The 14,787-nt window shown below is 38.7% G+C and overlaps 2 protein-coding genes across 8 annotated transcripts in view; one reads left to right on the top strand and one right to left on the bottom strand.

The window, feature by feature from the left end:
• NF1 (neurofibromin 1) overlaps positions 1-14,787 on the bottom strand; it is a 290,127-nt gene that overhangs the window by 98,816 nt on the left and 176,524 nt on the right. For all 7 annotated transcript variants that reach the window (XM_003912563.5, XM_003912562.5, XM_009190060.4 and 4 more), the window contains one exon: positions 14,174-14,284. In XM_003912563.5, coding sequence (XP_003912612.3) covers positions 14,174-14,284 — 111 coding nt within the window. The remainder of the gene's footprint in view (positions 1-14,173; positions 14,285-14,787) is intronic.
• On the top strand, positions 6,161-7,532 carry LOC103878716 (circumsporozoite protein-like). The gene is made up of 2 exons (XM_031657454.1): positions 6,161-6,625; positions 6,784-7,532. The coding sequence occupies exons 1-2, from the start codon at positions 6,454-6,456 to the stop codon at positions 7,293-7,295; spliced, it is 684 nt and encodes a 227-aa protein (XP_031513314.1). The 5' UTR covers positions 6,161-6,453; the 3' UTR covers positions 7,296-7,532.

The raw sequence follows: 14,787 nt of genomic DNA, 5'->3' as shown, positions 1-14,787 counted from the left end.
AGTAGCATAAAAATTTTAATCCTGAAAACCTGAATTGCTTTCAGACAAGATCAGGTGCATTCAGGGTGGTATGGCTGTAGGCCTGAACTGCTTTCAGAAATAACCAAACATACATAAATTCATTTCAAAACACAATTTTTTTGAGACAGGGTCTCGCTCTGTCCCCTTAACCGGATGAACTGCAGTGGAGGGAACATAGCTCACTGCAACCGTGAACTCCTGGGCTCAGGCAATCTTGCCTCAGCTTCCCAAGTGGCTAACACTACACAGGTGTGTGCCACCACACCTGGCTAATTTTTTAAAAAATATATTTTGTAGAGACAGGGTCTCATGCTGTTGCCCAGGCTGGTCTCAAACTCCTGGTTTCAAGTGATTCTCTTGCCTTGGCCTCCTAAAGCACTGGGATTATAGGTATGAGCTACTGAAGCTGGCCTCATTTCAAACTTTAGAAGTCCTATTTAAACAAGACATGAAGGCCAGGTGCGGTGGCTCACACCTGTAATCCCAGCACTTTGGGAGGCCGAGGTGGGCAGAACACCTGAGGTCAGGAGTTCGAGACCAGCCTGGCCAACATGGTGAAACCCCATCTCTACTAAAAATACGAAAATTAGTAGGGTGTGGTGGTGGGCGCCTGTAATCCCAGCTACTCAGGAGGCTGAGGCAGGACAATCACTTGAATCCAGGAGGCGTAGGTAGAAGTGAGCCAAGATCGCGCCACTGCACTCCAGCCTGGGCAACAAGAGCGAAACTCCATCTCAAAAAAAAAAAAAAAATTGTAAAATAAATAAATAAATGAGACATGAGGCACAGGTGCAATGAACATAGACATGGCATAAAACTTAATAGGGTTTTCTTTTAAAAAAAAAAAAAAAATTGCCAAGGTAATGTCTGTGCAAATATCACTCAAGAAAAGATCTCTGTGTTCTTTTCATGGAAAAAAAATATATATATATCCAAAAAGACCAAAGAAAAAAATTACAGAAGGGAAAACTGGACCTGTTTCTAAAGTAAAATATTAAAACTGCAATTTGAAATTCTCAAGAAAGTGTTGTATGAAATTTATGATCATTCTCATGATTTTCAGAAATTACTTTTTTCCATTTTCTTAAGAATTTTGGAAGAATCAATACGTGAGGGAAGACAGTTCTGGAAACATTTCAAAAACAGATCAACTGAAAGTAGCAATGTAAGTATATAAAGAAAGACACTATTTTTAAACTTAATTTTTGCTTTTTAGAGACAAGGTCTTGCTTTGTTGCCCAGGTTAGGGTATCCATAGCTCACTGTAGCCTTGAATTCCTGGGCTCAAGCAATCCGCCTACATCAGCCTCCTGAGTTGCTGGGACTATAGCTCACATCCCACCATGCCTGGTTGATTTTAGGAAGATGATACAGTGTACATACTGTTTGTAGCAATTAAAGTTCTAGCAGGAAACAGGTGGCACATTCAAATTGAGATATTAGAGATTATGTATAAAGGAGAAGGCAGGTTTTAAGGAAACTCTAAGAGACAGTGTGATACTACACCTAAAGTAGTGAGTGCAGGAAGCAGTTAGCAAAAAGTAGACGCAGAGTAGGTTGTGTGGAGAGGGTCACCCAACAAAAACCATACTGCGTGGAGCGATGCAGCCAGCCCACAGGGACCCTACAGAAAGGGAGCCAAAAATATATACATCCTAACCTTACTCTCTTTCTTCCCTCCAATCTTCTGCTTGTATTCCCTATGGGCCAGCTGAAAGCCAGAGAGGAGAGGAGCCCAAAGATACCCTCTGCACAGAGCAGGGTAAAGAACAGAGTGGATTTGAAGAGGCAAAGGCAAAATGTCCAGCATGTAATTATGTTAGTCAGCACAAACTAATTTCTGTCACAAATAATCCCAAAATATCACTGGCTAGGACAACAAAAGTTTATTTCCCTTAGATCATGTCTTCTAATGGTTTTACCATCTTCTAGGGTCTTGGCGACCCCCTCCACTGAACCATCTGTTTCTAGTAGGTGTTGACAGAAGAAAGCAAGAATGGAAGATTGGTGAGAAGTTAAGACATCAGGCTTAAAAATGATATACAGTTGACCCTTAAACAACACGGGTTTGAACCGTGCTAATCCTTCCACCTCTGCCAGCCCAGGGACAGTAAGACCAATCCCTCTTTCTCCTCTACCTACTCAACATGAAGATAATGAGGATGAAGACCTTCATGATAATCCACTTCCACTCAGAGAATAGTAAATATATTTTCTCTTCCTCATGATTTTCTGAGCTACATTTTCTTTTCTCAAGCTTATTTCACTCTAAGAATATAGCATATACACCATTAACTTACAAAACATGTTAATCTGTTTATGTTATCAAAAGGTTTCCGATCAACAGTCTGTTAGTAGTTAAGTTTTTGGGGAGTCAAAAGTTATACGTAGATTTTCAATTGTGTGGAGATACAGTGCCCCTAACCCCAGTGTTGTTCAAGGGTCGATTGTACATCACTGGAACTGACATTTTAGTGGCCAGAACTCAGTCAGACGGTACCACCTATCAGAATGCTAAGAGTGGCATGGTGCTGTGCCCAGAAGGAAGAGGAACATGAATATGCTAAGTACTACTCTTATCATGTATTATGTAACACTCCAGTAAAAACTAGAACAGCATCCCAAAATCAATCTCATCAATATTTCTGCAGTGAAACATTTACTATCCACACTAAGTGAAACAAATAAAGATAGCTAAAAACCTCACACCAATGCAGATAAGGCATTTGCACCAAATAAATTGTGGTGTCAAACTTTTTTATTTTTGATAAAACTTAAGGTTTTTGGAGGATTTTTGGATTTCAGATTACAGACAAGGGATTATGTGCATTATGATCCACATTGTACAAATGAAGAAATCCTCTCAAAACAGCAGCCAGGAAAGTAGAGATGAAAGTTAAACTCAGGCCTATGTCTTCCAAATTTATGCTAATGTGAAGGGAAAACTGCAAATAACCAAATAACTTTTACTTTAGACATTAATTATACCAGCCCTCCGACATGGTGAAACAGGAGGTATTTCAATGAATTCCAATACTTACTGTGTCCTTTTTTTTTTTTCTTTTTTTGAGATGGAGTCTTGCTCTGTGCCCCAGGCTGGAGTGCAGTGGTGTGATCTCAGCTCACTGCAACCTCCGCCTCCCGGGTTCAACCAATTCTCTTGACTCAGCCTCCCGAGTAGCTGGGACTACAGGCGCGTGCCACCACGCCCGGCTAATTTTTTGTATTTTTAGTAGAAAAGGGGTTTCACTGTGTTAGCCAGGATGGTCTCCATCTCCTGACCTCATGATCTGCCCACCTTGGCCTCCCAAAGTGCTGGAATTACAGGCATGAGCCACTGCACCTGGCCCTGTATCCTATTCTTTATAAGCACTCGATATTTCAGAAGGTAGAGGGAATAGAAGGAATAAGAGGTGGTATCTTACCACAAAAAAGCCAGAATATGGTGGAAGATTTAGTTTCTTTAGTGAAAAGGAGACTCTGATAAGTATAAAATACTAAAATGACTGATTCTGATGTGAAGAATTAGGGAAGGATCCTATAAAAGGTGCTGACATGAGTGGAACTTGAAGAAACAACACAATTTTGAATGAGGAAAGTACAGTAGTACCCCCTTAACTGTGGGGGATATGTTCCAAGACCCCTCAGGGATACGTGAAACCAGAGAATTACAGTATTGAACCCAATATATACTGTTTTTTTTCCTATACATAAATACCTGTGATACAGTTTAATTATAAATTAGGCACAGTAAGAGATTAAAAACAATAAAATAAAAGTTATAGCAATATACTATAATAAAAGCTATGTGCACATGGTCTCTCTCTCAAAATATCTTATTGTACTATACTCACCCTTCTTGTGATGATGTGATATGACACAATGCCTATGTGGTAAGATGAAGTGAGTTGACTGATGCAGCACTGTGACATAGTGCTGGGTTATTAACCTTCTCATAATACATCCAACTTATGAATTGTTTATTTCTGGAATTTTCTATTCAGTATTTCCAGGCCATGGTGGACCATGGGTAATTGAAACTATGGAAAGTGAAACTTAGGATAAGAGGGGGCTATTACTATACTTTGGGCGAGTTGAGGAGGCTGCACAAAGATACAAAGTTGGTGGGTATTTGAAGACCCGAATAACGGCAAATTGATTTTTGTTTGTTTGGGAGCATTTGAGTACTAAATAGAATTTAAATTTTACTTAATCATCATCAAGAGGCCTGGGGAGCTTAAGAGAAATAAGAAAGAGAAGATAATGAGAAACCCAATGTTGGAGAAACATTTGGCTAGGTGATGATACAATTAACCAAGAGATTATGAGAATAATATATGTAGATACAAAAATAGGAAGCAGAAAATGCTACCTTTTGAATTTTAAACAAGTTGAGACTGAGGTGTTTGAAGCATCAATAAAGAGTTGTGTAAGTGTAGTACTCAAAATATCAGGATTAGAAAAATAAAGTCACAGTTTGCTCAAGTTCGAAACACTACTATTACTATTATCAACTATATGCCCCTAAAGAAATCCACAGAATGAGCAAGTGAGCAGAGAGAGGACAATGACAAACTCCTGTAAATTACTGTGGTACTCTGATTCATAATATCTACTCTGGCTGCCAAGAAACTTTTTTTGTTTACTTCTTAGATCTGACCAGATTAACCTCTGGTTAAGTGAAGTTATTATATGTACCACATAAATAAGATTTACCAAGCATGGTTCTATTCATGGTTTATTCATTCAGGGGAAAAACGATCTTCATAGCACAGTAAAACAAGCAAGGAACATGTACCGGCTTGTATTTCTGCCATTTATGTTGTAATTTCCTTGTATGTCAACACCATTGTTCACAGCCCTGCAATTTTTAAAGTATGCTGGCCAATGTGATGAAAACATTAGCACAATACAACTCAACTTCCCTATATGCTAGTTATCATGGAAAACTCTTGGCTGACCAAAAGACAAAACTCCTTTAAAAAATTTACTTTATGCACTTCAAGGTGAGTGGTTTAATACATTAAAAAACCATACACAAACACACAAAAGTTTGTAAACTTAGTATGAAAAAGTATCACTTTCATATGTAGTCCTTTTCTTAAGTTTTGTATTAATGAAGTTTAACTTCTTTTCCAAGGTTACTTTATTTACCAAAAATTAAATACCTGAAATGTTATATTACTGAATTATTTTTTAAACTTCAAAATAACCATGGGTAGAAACTACCCTATGTTTTAAGAAAAAAGCAGACATCTTTAATACACTTACTTGGTTTAAAATCATAATAATCACAGCAGGCAAAACAGTAAATTCATCTAGTTAGAGTCAATCCAGTGAAGCAATTCATTAATGTATACATGGATAAGAGAAATAACAAATGCTATTCACTGGATTCTTTAAATAAGCAAGCAGATTTTAGAACTTTATTTGAATTCTTTAATCTCTGCCAAAGTCTATCTGTTTATGCGTAGTTGTCTGGAAACACTCAGTTGGATACTTCCAAAGAGCAAATGACAGGTCAAGTTTAGAACACGTGACTTCCTCACTAATTATATTTAAATAGAATGTAGTGAGTGAGAAATCAGATTCCCCATAGATACTGGAGAAAGACTGAATTCTTACTCTTCAAAGAAAAATATCAAAAGGTAACATTAATTTGAAATGTTCTCAATTACATATTAGAGCCAAATGCAACTTTTACTATATATGTTAAGAGTTTTACAGTTAAAATTTGGGCTTTAAGTCACAGACTTAAGTTCTAGCTTGGGTCATTTTTAGATATGCACCCTCAGACAAGTTATGTCCCTTGTCTGAGTCCATTTACAAAATGAAGGAGTTGGTTTTGCTCATTTCTAAATCTTAAAACTATGAACTTACTAGTTTTTTGTTGTTGTTTTAACGAAGAAAATCTCATCCCAGCACTGGGGAAATCCTACGGTTTAACCTCTTTAGTCTCTGGAGTAAATATTTAGAAGTAATATCCTAATTTGTGACTTAAACTAAAACCTTAAATTGTTGGAATAAAGGTCATAAGAAAATTTCATTATTTCTTTTGTTGCTCTACTGTCCCAAATTGTCTCTCAGCCTTTGCCCCTACCCTACTCTATACTGATCTCAAGCCCCCATATTTATTGTATTGAATGTCTAGTGTTTTTTTTCCTTTTTTAAATAGAAAAATGCCAATTAAGCTCTTTTTTAGTCTTTGGATTGTTTTTGCCTTCAGCTGGTAGCCCTCAACAGAAAATAGGTCTTCTGTCAGCAGATGTTGACAACAAAGAAAGGGAAGCTTTTTATTTGTTCACTAACAGTGAAAAAGCAAACATTTACATAACACAAATGTACTGATAAACACAATTAAGGATATATGCTTGCCTATTTGTGATCCATGTGTTCAATTAAAATTATCTAATTACTGTGAAACAGAGGAGGATGATGTTCAAGCTATCACTGATCGGCGTGCTCTTCATGTTTGTTAACATTCCGGGAACAACTTCAACATCAACAACCTCAAATTCTATGGCAGTATCCAGTACCGTATCAAGCCTGAATACTGGGACGAGCACCAATCCCAGAATGAACACCAATCCTGGGACAAGTCCAGATCTCCACAAAATGACCACCTCGAGTCCCCAGGGCTGAAGCAATTCCAGCACAGAGTCTGAATACAGCAGTGACCCCAAAGACCACGACTGAATATGAACACTGGCGTGACCGGTGCTTATGTCCCCAGAATGAACACCAATCCTGGGACAAGTGCAGATCTCAAAATGACCTCGAGTCCCAAGATGACTCCAAATTCCAACACAAGTCTGAATACAGCAGTGACCCCAAAGATAGCCACAACTATGAATATGAACACTGTGACAAATGGTAGCAGCAATCCCAGAATGAACCCCAATCCTGGGACAAGCCCAGATCTCAAAATGACCTCGAGTCCCAAGATGACTCCAAATTCCAACACAAGTCTGAATATAGCAGTGATCCCAAAGACAGCCACAACTATGAATATGAACACTGTGACAAATGGTAGCAGCAATCCCAGAATGAACACCAATCCTGGGACAAGCCTAGATCTCAAAATGACCTCAAGTCCCAAGATGACTCCAAATTCCAAGACAAGTCTGAACACAGCAGTGACCCCAAAGACAGCCACAACTATGAATATGTGCACTGTGACAAATGGTAGGACCATACTCAATCCAATGGACAACGTTCACTTTATTTTCTATGTAATATTTTTGCTGTTTTGTGTACACTTGCACTCGGGCTGAAGTGAACTTCAACTGCCTGCATTCTTATCTCAGTTTCTTATTATCTGCTGAATGACAAGCATGCTAGGAAAATATCATTTATTTCAACTTACTACTTAAGAAATTATTAACTTGATTTGTTTTTTTGCAAATTATAATTGTGTAAGTTCAAATATTAACTTAATATGGTGGTTTCCTTCCATATGAGGAAAGTATGTACTTACTACCTTATTATTAAATGCTGAAAGAAGCAAAATACCATGTTTGCCTTTTAAATGGTTGCAAAACTGAATTGAAACTCAGATATTTATATTAAAGGTGTAAGAGAAGAAATTATTTAGGTGGGGGGTGTGTGTGTGTGAGAGAGAGCACACACATGACAGTGAGAAAGCGAGTGAGAAACAGAGAGATGAAGGATAGGGGATAGGGGATGGGGGTGTGGGATAAGGAGTGGTATGGGGGAAGCTGTTTTTGTATTTCATTTTTATTTTTATTTTTTTGAGACAGAGTTTCACTCCTTTTGCCCAGGCTGGAGTGCAATGGCATGACCTCAGCTCACTGCAACCTCCACCTCCCAGGTTCAAGCAATTCTCCTGCCTCAGCCTCCAGAGTAGCTGGGATTATAGGCATGCACCATCATGCCTGGCTAATTTTTTGTATTTTTAGTAGAGGGGTTTCATCATGTTGGCCAGGCTGGTCTCAAACTCCTGACTTCAGGTGATCCACCAGGCTTGGCTTCCCAAAGTGCTGGGATTACAGGTGTGAGCCACCATGCCCGGTCTATATTTTATTTTTTGTTAAACAGACAAAAAATGCTAATTGATAAACTAAAGTGCTTTACAAAATAACACATTCATCTGAACATATTTCATGAATGTGTTAATAGTAGTATGTCATTTCGCTAAGAAAAGGTGCCAATTCTGCTAACCTTTGTAATGTATAATGATATTGTGCCAATGACAAGATTATCTTATATTGAGTAAACTCTTGTCTTATGTTTCAAAAAATCATTTGTAAATCAGATGCCTGGAATTGAGAACTTATTTTCCCCAGAGTAATATATCTCATAACTGTTGGTTAGGTTTTCATGCTCATCTACAAAGATTTACCCAAGCATAAAATTATAATAGTAATAAGCATGTGATTAATAGTGCATTTGTTAAGAGCTTTGACTTAGGTTTGAAATCTACATCTGATTCTTACTAGTTGTGCTACCATGGATTAAATACATGACCCACTGAGATTCCCAAACAAACTTTAGTAATAAACGAATCACTTGCAGTGCCTGTTAAATATATAAATAAGGCCCTGCCCCTGAGATTTTGATTTGGAAGTGGGGCTGCAGATATGTTTGTTTTAATGTTCCAGATCATTCTGATAGCCAGGTTTGGGTTTCAGTTTATATGCACATCAATTAATTGTTAATAATATATCAGAAGGTTATTATGTGGATTAAATGAGAAATTATGTAATATGCAGTTTCCTGATGCAGGGAAAGCACTTAGGAAATGTCAGCTATTATCATTGTTTACTACTACCACCCAAAAAGCAATTGCCAGGTATCACAATATTCCTAGGAGGAAAACTCTTCTTTGTAACTTGGGTTTTGTGTTGTTTTTTTTTTTTTAATTTATTCTTTCAGACAGGGCCTCATTCTGTTGCCCAGGCTGGAGTACAGTGGTGTGATCTCAGGTCACTGCAGCCTTGACCTCCTAGGCTCAAGTGATCCTCCCACCTCAGCCTCCTGAACAGCTGGGGCTACAGGTGTATGCCACCACGTATGGTTGATTTTTGTATTTTTCTGCAGTGACAGGGTTTCACCATGCTGCCTAGGCTGATCTCAAACTCCTGAGCCCAAGTGATTTCCCCGCGTTGGCCTCCCAAAGTGCTGGGATTACAGGTGTGAGCCACCACGTCCAGCCACCTTGGGGTTTTATATTTTTAATTATTCTTACAAAAACAATATATGCTCCTGGCAAGCCAAACAACATAGAGATAAATAACAGAAATATTAAATTGGTCCTCTATCTCCTCCAATCACACTTCCGAGATAAGCAATGTGAACAGTTAATATATATAATTTCATACATTTCTCAGTCTACACATACACATGTGCAGGTACACATACACATTGTCGTCTACCTTGTAAGGTAAGTGTCAGAGTCATCTTTCTGGGCCTTTTAAAAGCTGGATGTAGAGGACTTCTGCTAGTTCTGCCTGTCCAGCATCCATTTTTCCTCATTCTGGTAACAGCAATTCAATTTTCCTTTGTGAAAACCCTGCCCCTATGCCCTCCTTTTAGTTCATGCAATTTGGATAGGGCTGGCTTTACCACTGCATTCCAGGAAGGGGCACATGATCCAGGTCTAGATAACCAAGAAATTCCATCCCCTTTGCCATAGTGACTGCCTTAGGAATCGGCATGTGACTCACACCAGGCCAGTAAAACCAACCACTTTTGCTGAAACCACAAAACTGAGAAAGAGGTGTTTTTCCACTGGGATTGTTAAGCTGGGAGAACACAAACCATTACTGGCCAAAACTTGGGAGGAGCTGCTTGGGAATAAAACTGACACAAAGAAAGTAGAGTTAAGAGCCAGAGAAGACAAATGTTCTGCAGATGATATTGTTCAAAGCTCTGCATCTAGTCATGCAAGAAACTAGTACATCTCTTGATTTTCTTAGGCATATGAGTCAGTAAATTCCTTTTTGGCACACGTAAATTTGAATTGCATTTCTGTCACTTTTAACAAGCAAAATCAACACACTGCATTATTCCCTAATATAAATGTATCATCATTTATTCAACAATCCCCCTTTCGAAACACAGCTCTATTGTTTTCCTTTTTGTTGCCACTGTATAAACAATGTTGCAACAATGTCCTCGTATTATGCTACTTTATCACAGGGCAAGAGCGTAAGTATATAGGATGCAATAGAAGGAAAAGATTAGAAAAGTAAATTAGGCCAAAATTACCTTGCATGTTTGACTACAGAACTTGGACTTTATGCAGGGAGTCAATGGGAGAGACAAGCTTTCTACTGGAAACTGGCTCCAGAAGAAATGTTAAGATTACCTAGAAGTAGTCATCTGGGGATGAAGGAGGAGGAGAATAATGCTACATTAGTATAGGTAAGACACAGTGAGAGTTCCAGCAATGCAGTGGGAGAAAATGGTTTCGAAAGACATTGCCAAGGTACCTAATAGTAATATTAGTCCATTAAGGTCCAGCTAAAAAAAAAAAAAATTAGGCCAGGCATTGTGGCTCACATCTATAATCCCAGCACTTTAGGAGGCCAAGGCAGGAGGATTGCTTGAGCCCAGGAGTTCAAGCCCAGCCTGGGCAACATAGCAAGACTTCATCTCTACAAAAACATAAAAAGAAAAATTAGCCAGCTGTGGTGGCGCACACCTGTCTTCCCAGCTACTTGGGAATATGAGGCCGGAGAACTGTTTGAACCTGGGAGCTAGAGGCTACAGTGAGCCATGATAGTGTCACCGCACTCCAGCCTAGGCAACAGAGTGAGACCCTATCTCAAAAACAAAACAAAACAAAACAATTAAAACACATACCTAAGAACAGCGCCTGATGAAGAAACAGCACTGAGTGTCATTTTTTTTTTTTTTCAGACAGAGTCTTGCTCTGTCGCCAGGCTGGAGTGAAGTGGTGCGATCTTGGCTCACTGCAACCTCCGCTTCCCGGGTTCAAGCAATTCCTCTGCCTCAGCCTAACGAGTAGCTGGGACTACAGGTGCGCGCCACCATGCCTGGCTAATTTTTTGTGTTTTAGTAGAGATGGCGTTTCATCATGTTGGCCAGGACAGTCTTGATCTCCTGACCTCATGATCTGCCCGCCACAGCCTCCCAAAGCGCTGGGATTACAGGCACGAGCCACTGTGCACAGCCAAGTGGTCACATTTTGAATCACATGACTGCTGGGCCAGGAGCACATACTGGACATAGGGGCAGCCAGAAATCAACTGGCTGGCCAGAACCTAACATTAAAGTTTCTGCCAAGCAGGGATACTTTTTAGCTGAATCATATTTTCTTTCTAAAATTTCAGACATGCAGTACTGAGACAATGAAGGGGTTACTATCTGGGGCAAAAGCTGAAAGGATACAGAAAGAAGAAAATCATGAGGAAGAGTTGAACACAAAACCAAGAGACAGTCAAAGAGCGTAGCCAGTTCCAGCACCACAGTCATCTAGTTCTCTTTATCTGGGTAGGCTCTGCTCTAATTCATGCTTTTCCTAAAAGCTATTCTTGAGAAAATACAAATGACTGCTTTGCAATAATAACTAGAATAACTTAATTGATTGCCCAGGATCTCACAGGTAAAACCAAGATTTGGTGACTAACAATGAGAAAGATAAAAGAAGTAAGAGGAAAGAATTTAAAATGATTAGGGTCTCTAGATGGGGAACTAGAAGGGATGATGATGCTACTGAGAAAGAGAAATATGGTGTGAAGAGGAGGTTGATTTGAAGATATACTGAATTAAGTTTTGGACATTTCAAGTCTGAAACATCTGTGGACTATCTATAAGGAGATTAGAAAATCCACAATTCAAAAAGCATCACTTAACACATGGTTGTCTAAGCCCCAGAAACGCAGGAATATCAAAAGAAGTCAAACCCAAGTGCTCTTTGACAAAACTGATGGCATACAGACAGACAAGACCTTCATAATGGAGTAAATGGATGCTCTGCTCTGATGTACTGTGTACTCATCTGTCACACCAGGTAAAAATGAAGGCCAGGAGGAGCTCCAGTAGGTCTAAGTAAGAAACTAAAAGGATTGAAAATCTGAAACTGACAGTGCCATATTCCCCAAAAAAAGAATGAAAGAAAAAAAGAAAATCTCAAATTTACTCCTTACATAACTTTACAGGTCAAAAAACACTTTATAGGAGAGGTAGACAGTTTTTATAAGCACACATCCCAGCTTTAACAGATGAAGCAACAGATTTGGAAAAATAAACTTATATTTATGATTATGCAGCTAAGGCCAGGTGCCGTGGCTCACACCTGTAATCCTAGCACTTTGGGAGGCTGAGGCAGGCAGATCACCTGAGGTCAGAAGTTTGAGACCAGCCTGGCCAATATGGTGAAACCCCGTCTCTACTAAAAATACAAAATTAGCCAGGCATGGTGGTGCATGTCTGTAATCCCGGCTACTCGGGAGGATGAGGCAGGAGAATCACTTGAACCCAGGAAGTGGAGGTTGCAGTGAGCCGAGATCGCACCATTGCACTCCAGCCTAGGTAATAAGAGTGAAACTCCATCTCAAAAAAAAAAAAAAAAAAATTATGCAGCTAATAAGCAGCAGAGCTGAGAATTCTTAGCACTCTAAAGCCACAACACTCAATAGGTTTCATGGAAACCTAACTGATTGAATCTCACTAAGGGATCTGTAGCAGGTCCAATCTGCTTTCCTTTAGTTTTTGCTAGATCACCACAGAGCAAGAATACAAATATAATAGTTTCTGATCCTGAAAAAAAACCCAGCTTTGTTTACCATAAATCTTTGCTATTTGTAAACTAATAAGATTTTAAAGAAGACAGGGATACACGTCTGCTACCTCCCTTACAATGTCTGCTTTTTACTTAGACAACAAAGGGAAAGTAAAAATATCCCGGTTGTATTAAAGGTTGGGGTTAGAATACAAATATGGTTCATCTCAAGTGCAAACGAAAATTAAAATGATCTTAGGCAATTTAGAAATGGCAACTGAGATGCGAGCTGGAGAGAGGTCTTTCATGGGAAGGTGAGGAGGGGTTACTTAGAGTTGTCAAAGGGCAGGGGGGTGCGGGGGGAGGTTCAATGCAATTTTCTTACTTTCTTGATTCCCTAATGCTCCAGTCCTTTGGACTTCTTGGTCTTAAGGCTATCTGAATTACCCAATTAGACAAGTTTCCCATCTTCCACTGATCTTCCTTCACCATCTCTCTACTATTTCTCAACCTCAATTTGTTTCCCACACACTGCCACCTGTGGCTAGTAAGTTGACTAACAATGTAAGTCTACTAACTTAATGGTCATGGATGTTAAATACTGTTAAATTCAGGAAACTGGTAAAGATTAAGTCTACAACTAATGAGTAGCAGAAGTAAGTCTAAACATGGTCCTTGAGATTCCAAAGTCAGTGGTTTCTCTACATATCATGTTGTCTCTAAGGTTCAATTACCATGAATGTATGTCATGGTAAATGCGAAGAAGTCAAACTGACGAAATAATGTCACAGATGAGTTTTCAAAAGGAAGGTAAAATGAGGCAAGAAAGAAAAGACAATGGTAGGGAAAGCAAGGCAAGCATCATACCTATTATTAAAGAAGAGCTCACAACATTTCCAGAAAGGCTTTCTAGGAACTAGCCTCAACTGAGGGCAGCATGAACAAGAACCATTTTCCAGGCCACCCCCTGCACCATCTTCACAGGTATTTTCCACCACTCCTTTGAATTATTTTCTAAATCACCCTGATGCCATCTTACACAGCATATTTTTAAAAGTTCTCAGAAATAGGCTTTTACAGTTTTATTTCTTCCTTTAAAAAAAGTTCCCGGTTATCATGTTGTGAGTACTATTTAATCAGAATATACTTGAAAACAACATATTCTTTGTGGGTTTTTAACTCTTGGTAATTTTTGACTCTTGGCAGGCAGTATTTTAAAAAATGATGTAGGACAGAGAAACCAGTATGAAATGGGTAGTATCAAAAGCAGCTACTAGATACTGACCATCATTTTAGGAAAGGCAGGCTATTTATCCTGTTATATGCTCCCAGGTAAACTTGTCTTCAATTCCTGTTAAGTCAATTAGGAAAAACCAAACTTGCCGTCTCTTGCTATAATTTAAAAAATTCTGTTAAGGGACACCAAAACATAGTATGTCTTACCTCCGTGCAACATAATAAAAAATAGGATTCCCAGCTTTGGAAGTCCCAGCTTGGTAGAAAATACTTAACGTTTTCAAAGCCTTGAATTCTTCTTTTTCATGTACCTGATGCCTAAAAGAAAAAGAACAGAGTAACTATGAGGCTTTATGTTGTCTACTGAGTATGTAAAAAAAAGTCTCTAACTGGATAAACAATAAAATACTAAAATGAAAAACATTCTAAAGGGTAATTTGGCAACATGCACCAAAAATTTCAAGGTACTACTCTTTGAACCACAAAAGCACTTTTAGGACTATTCTAAGAGAACTATTGGACAAGGATATTAACCATAGGATTGTTTTTACTCATGACGTTTTTGTCCCAGACAGAAGTTTATGATTTTTTAATGAATTCATTTTATCAATCTTTTCTAGTTTATGGATTTTGAATGGATGAAAAAGGCCTTAGCTTTGCTCATGCTTTTTTGATTTATGGGAGTCTATCATAAATGGTATGAAAGTATTTTTCCAGATCATTACTCAGTTGTATCAACACCATTTACTGAAAGGCCACCCTAATCTCGATTTTGAATACCAGTTTTACCATATGTTATGTTCCCATATGTATTAAAGCCT

The sequence above is a fragment of the Papio anubis genome, chromosome 17 (genome assembly GCF_008728515.1).
Source record: "Papio anubis isolate 15944 chromosome 17, Panubis1.0, whole genome shotgun sequence".
Classification (NCBI taxonomy): Eukaryota; Metazoa; Chordata; class Mammalia; order Primates; family Cercopithecidae; genus Papio; species Papio anubis.
Note: the sequence above shows the minus strand (reverse complement) of the source record. Positions and strands in the feature narration are given on the sequence as shown.

Bases quoted from the DNA above. Each gene is read 5' to 3' on its own strand.
- LOC103878716 (XM_031657454.1), top strand. From the start codon at position 6,454: ATGATGTTCAAGCTATCACTGATCGGCGTGCTCTTCATGTTTGTTAAC. The intron at 6,626-6,783 runs ATCTCCACAAAA...GGACAAGTGCAG, and splicing joins CAATCCTGGGACAAGTCCAG to ATCTCAAAATGACCTCGAGT.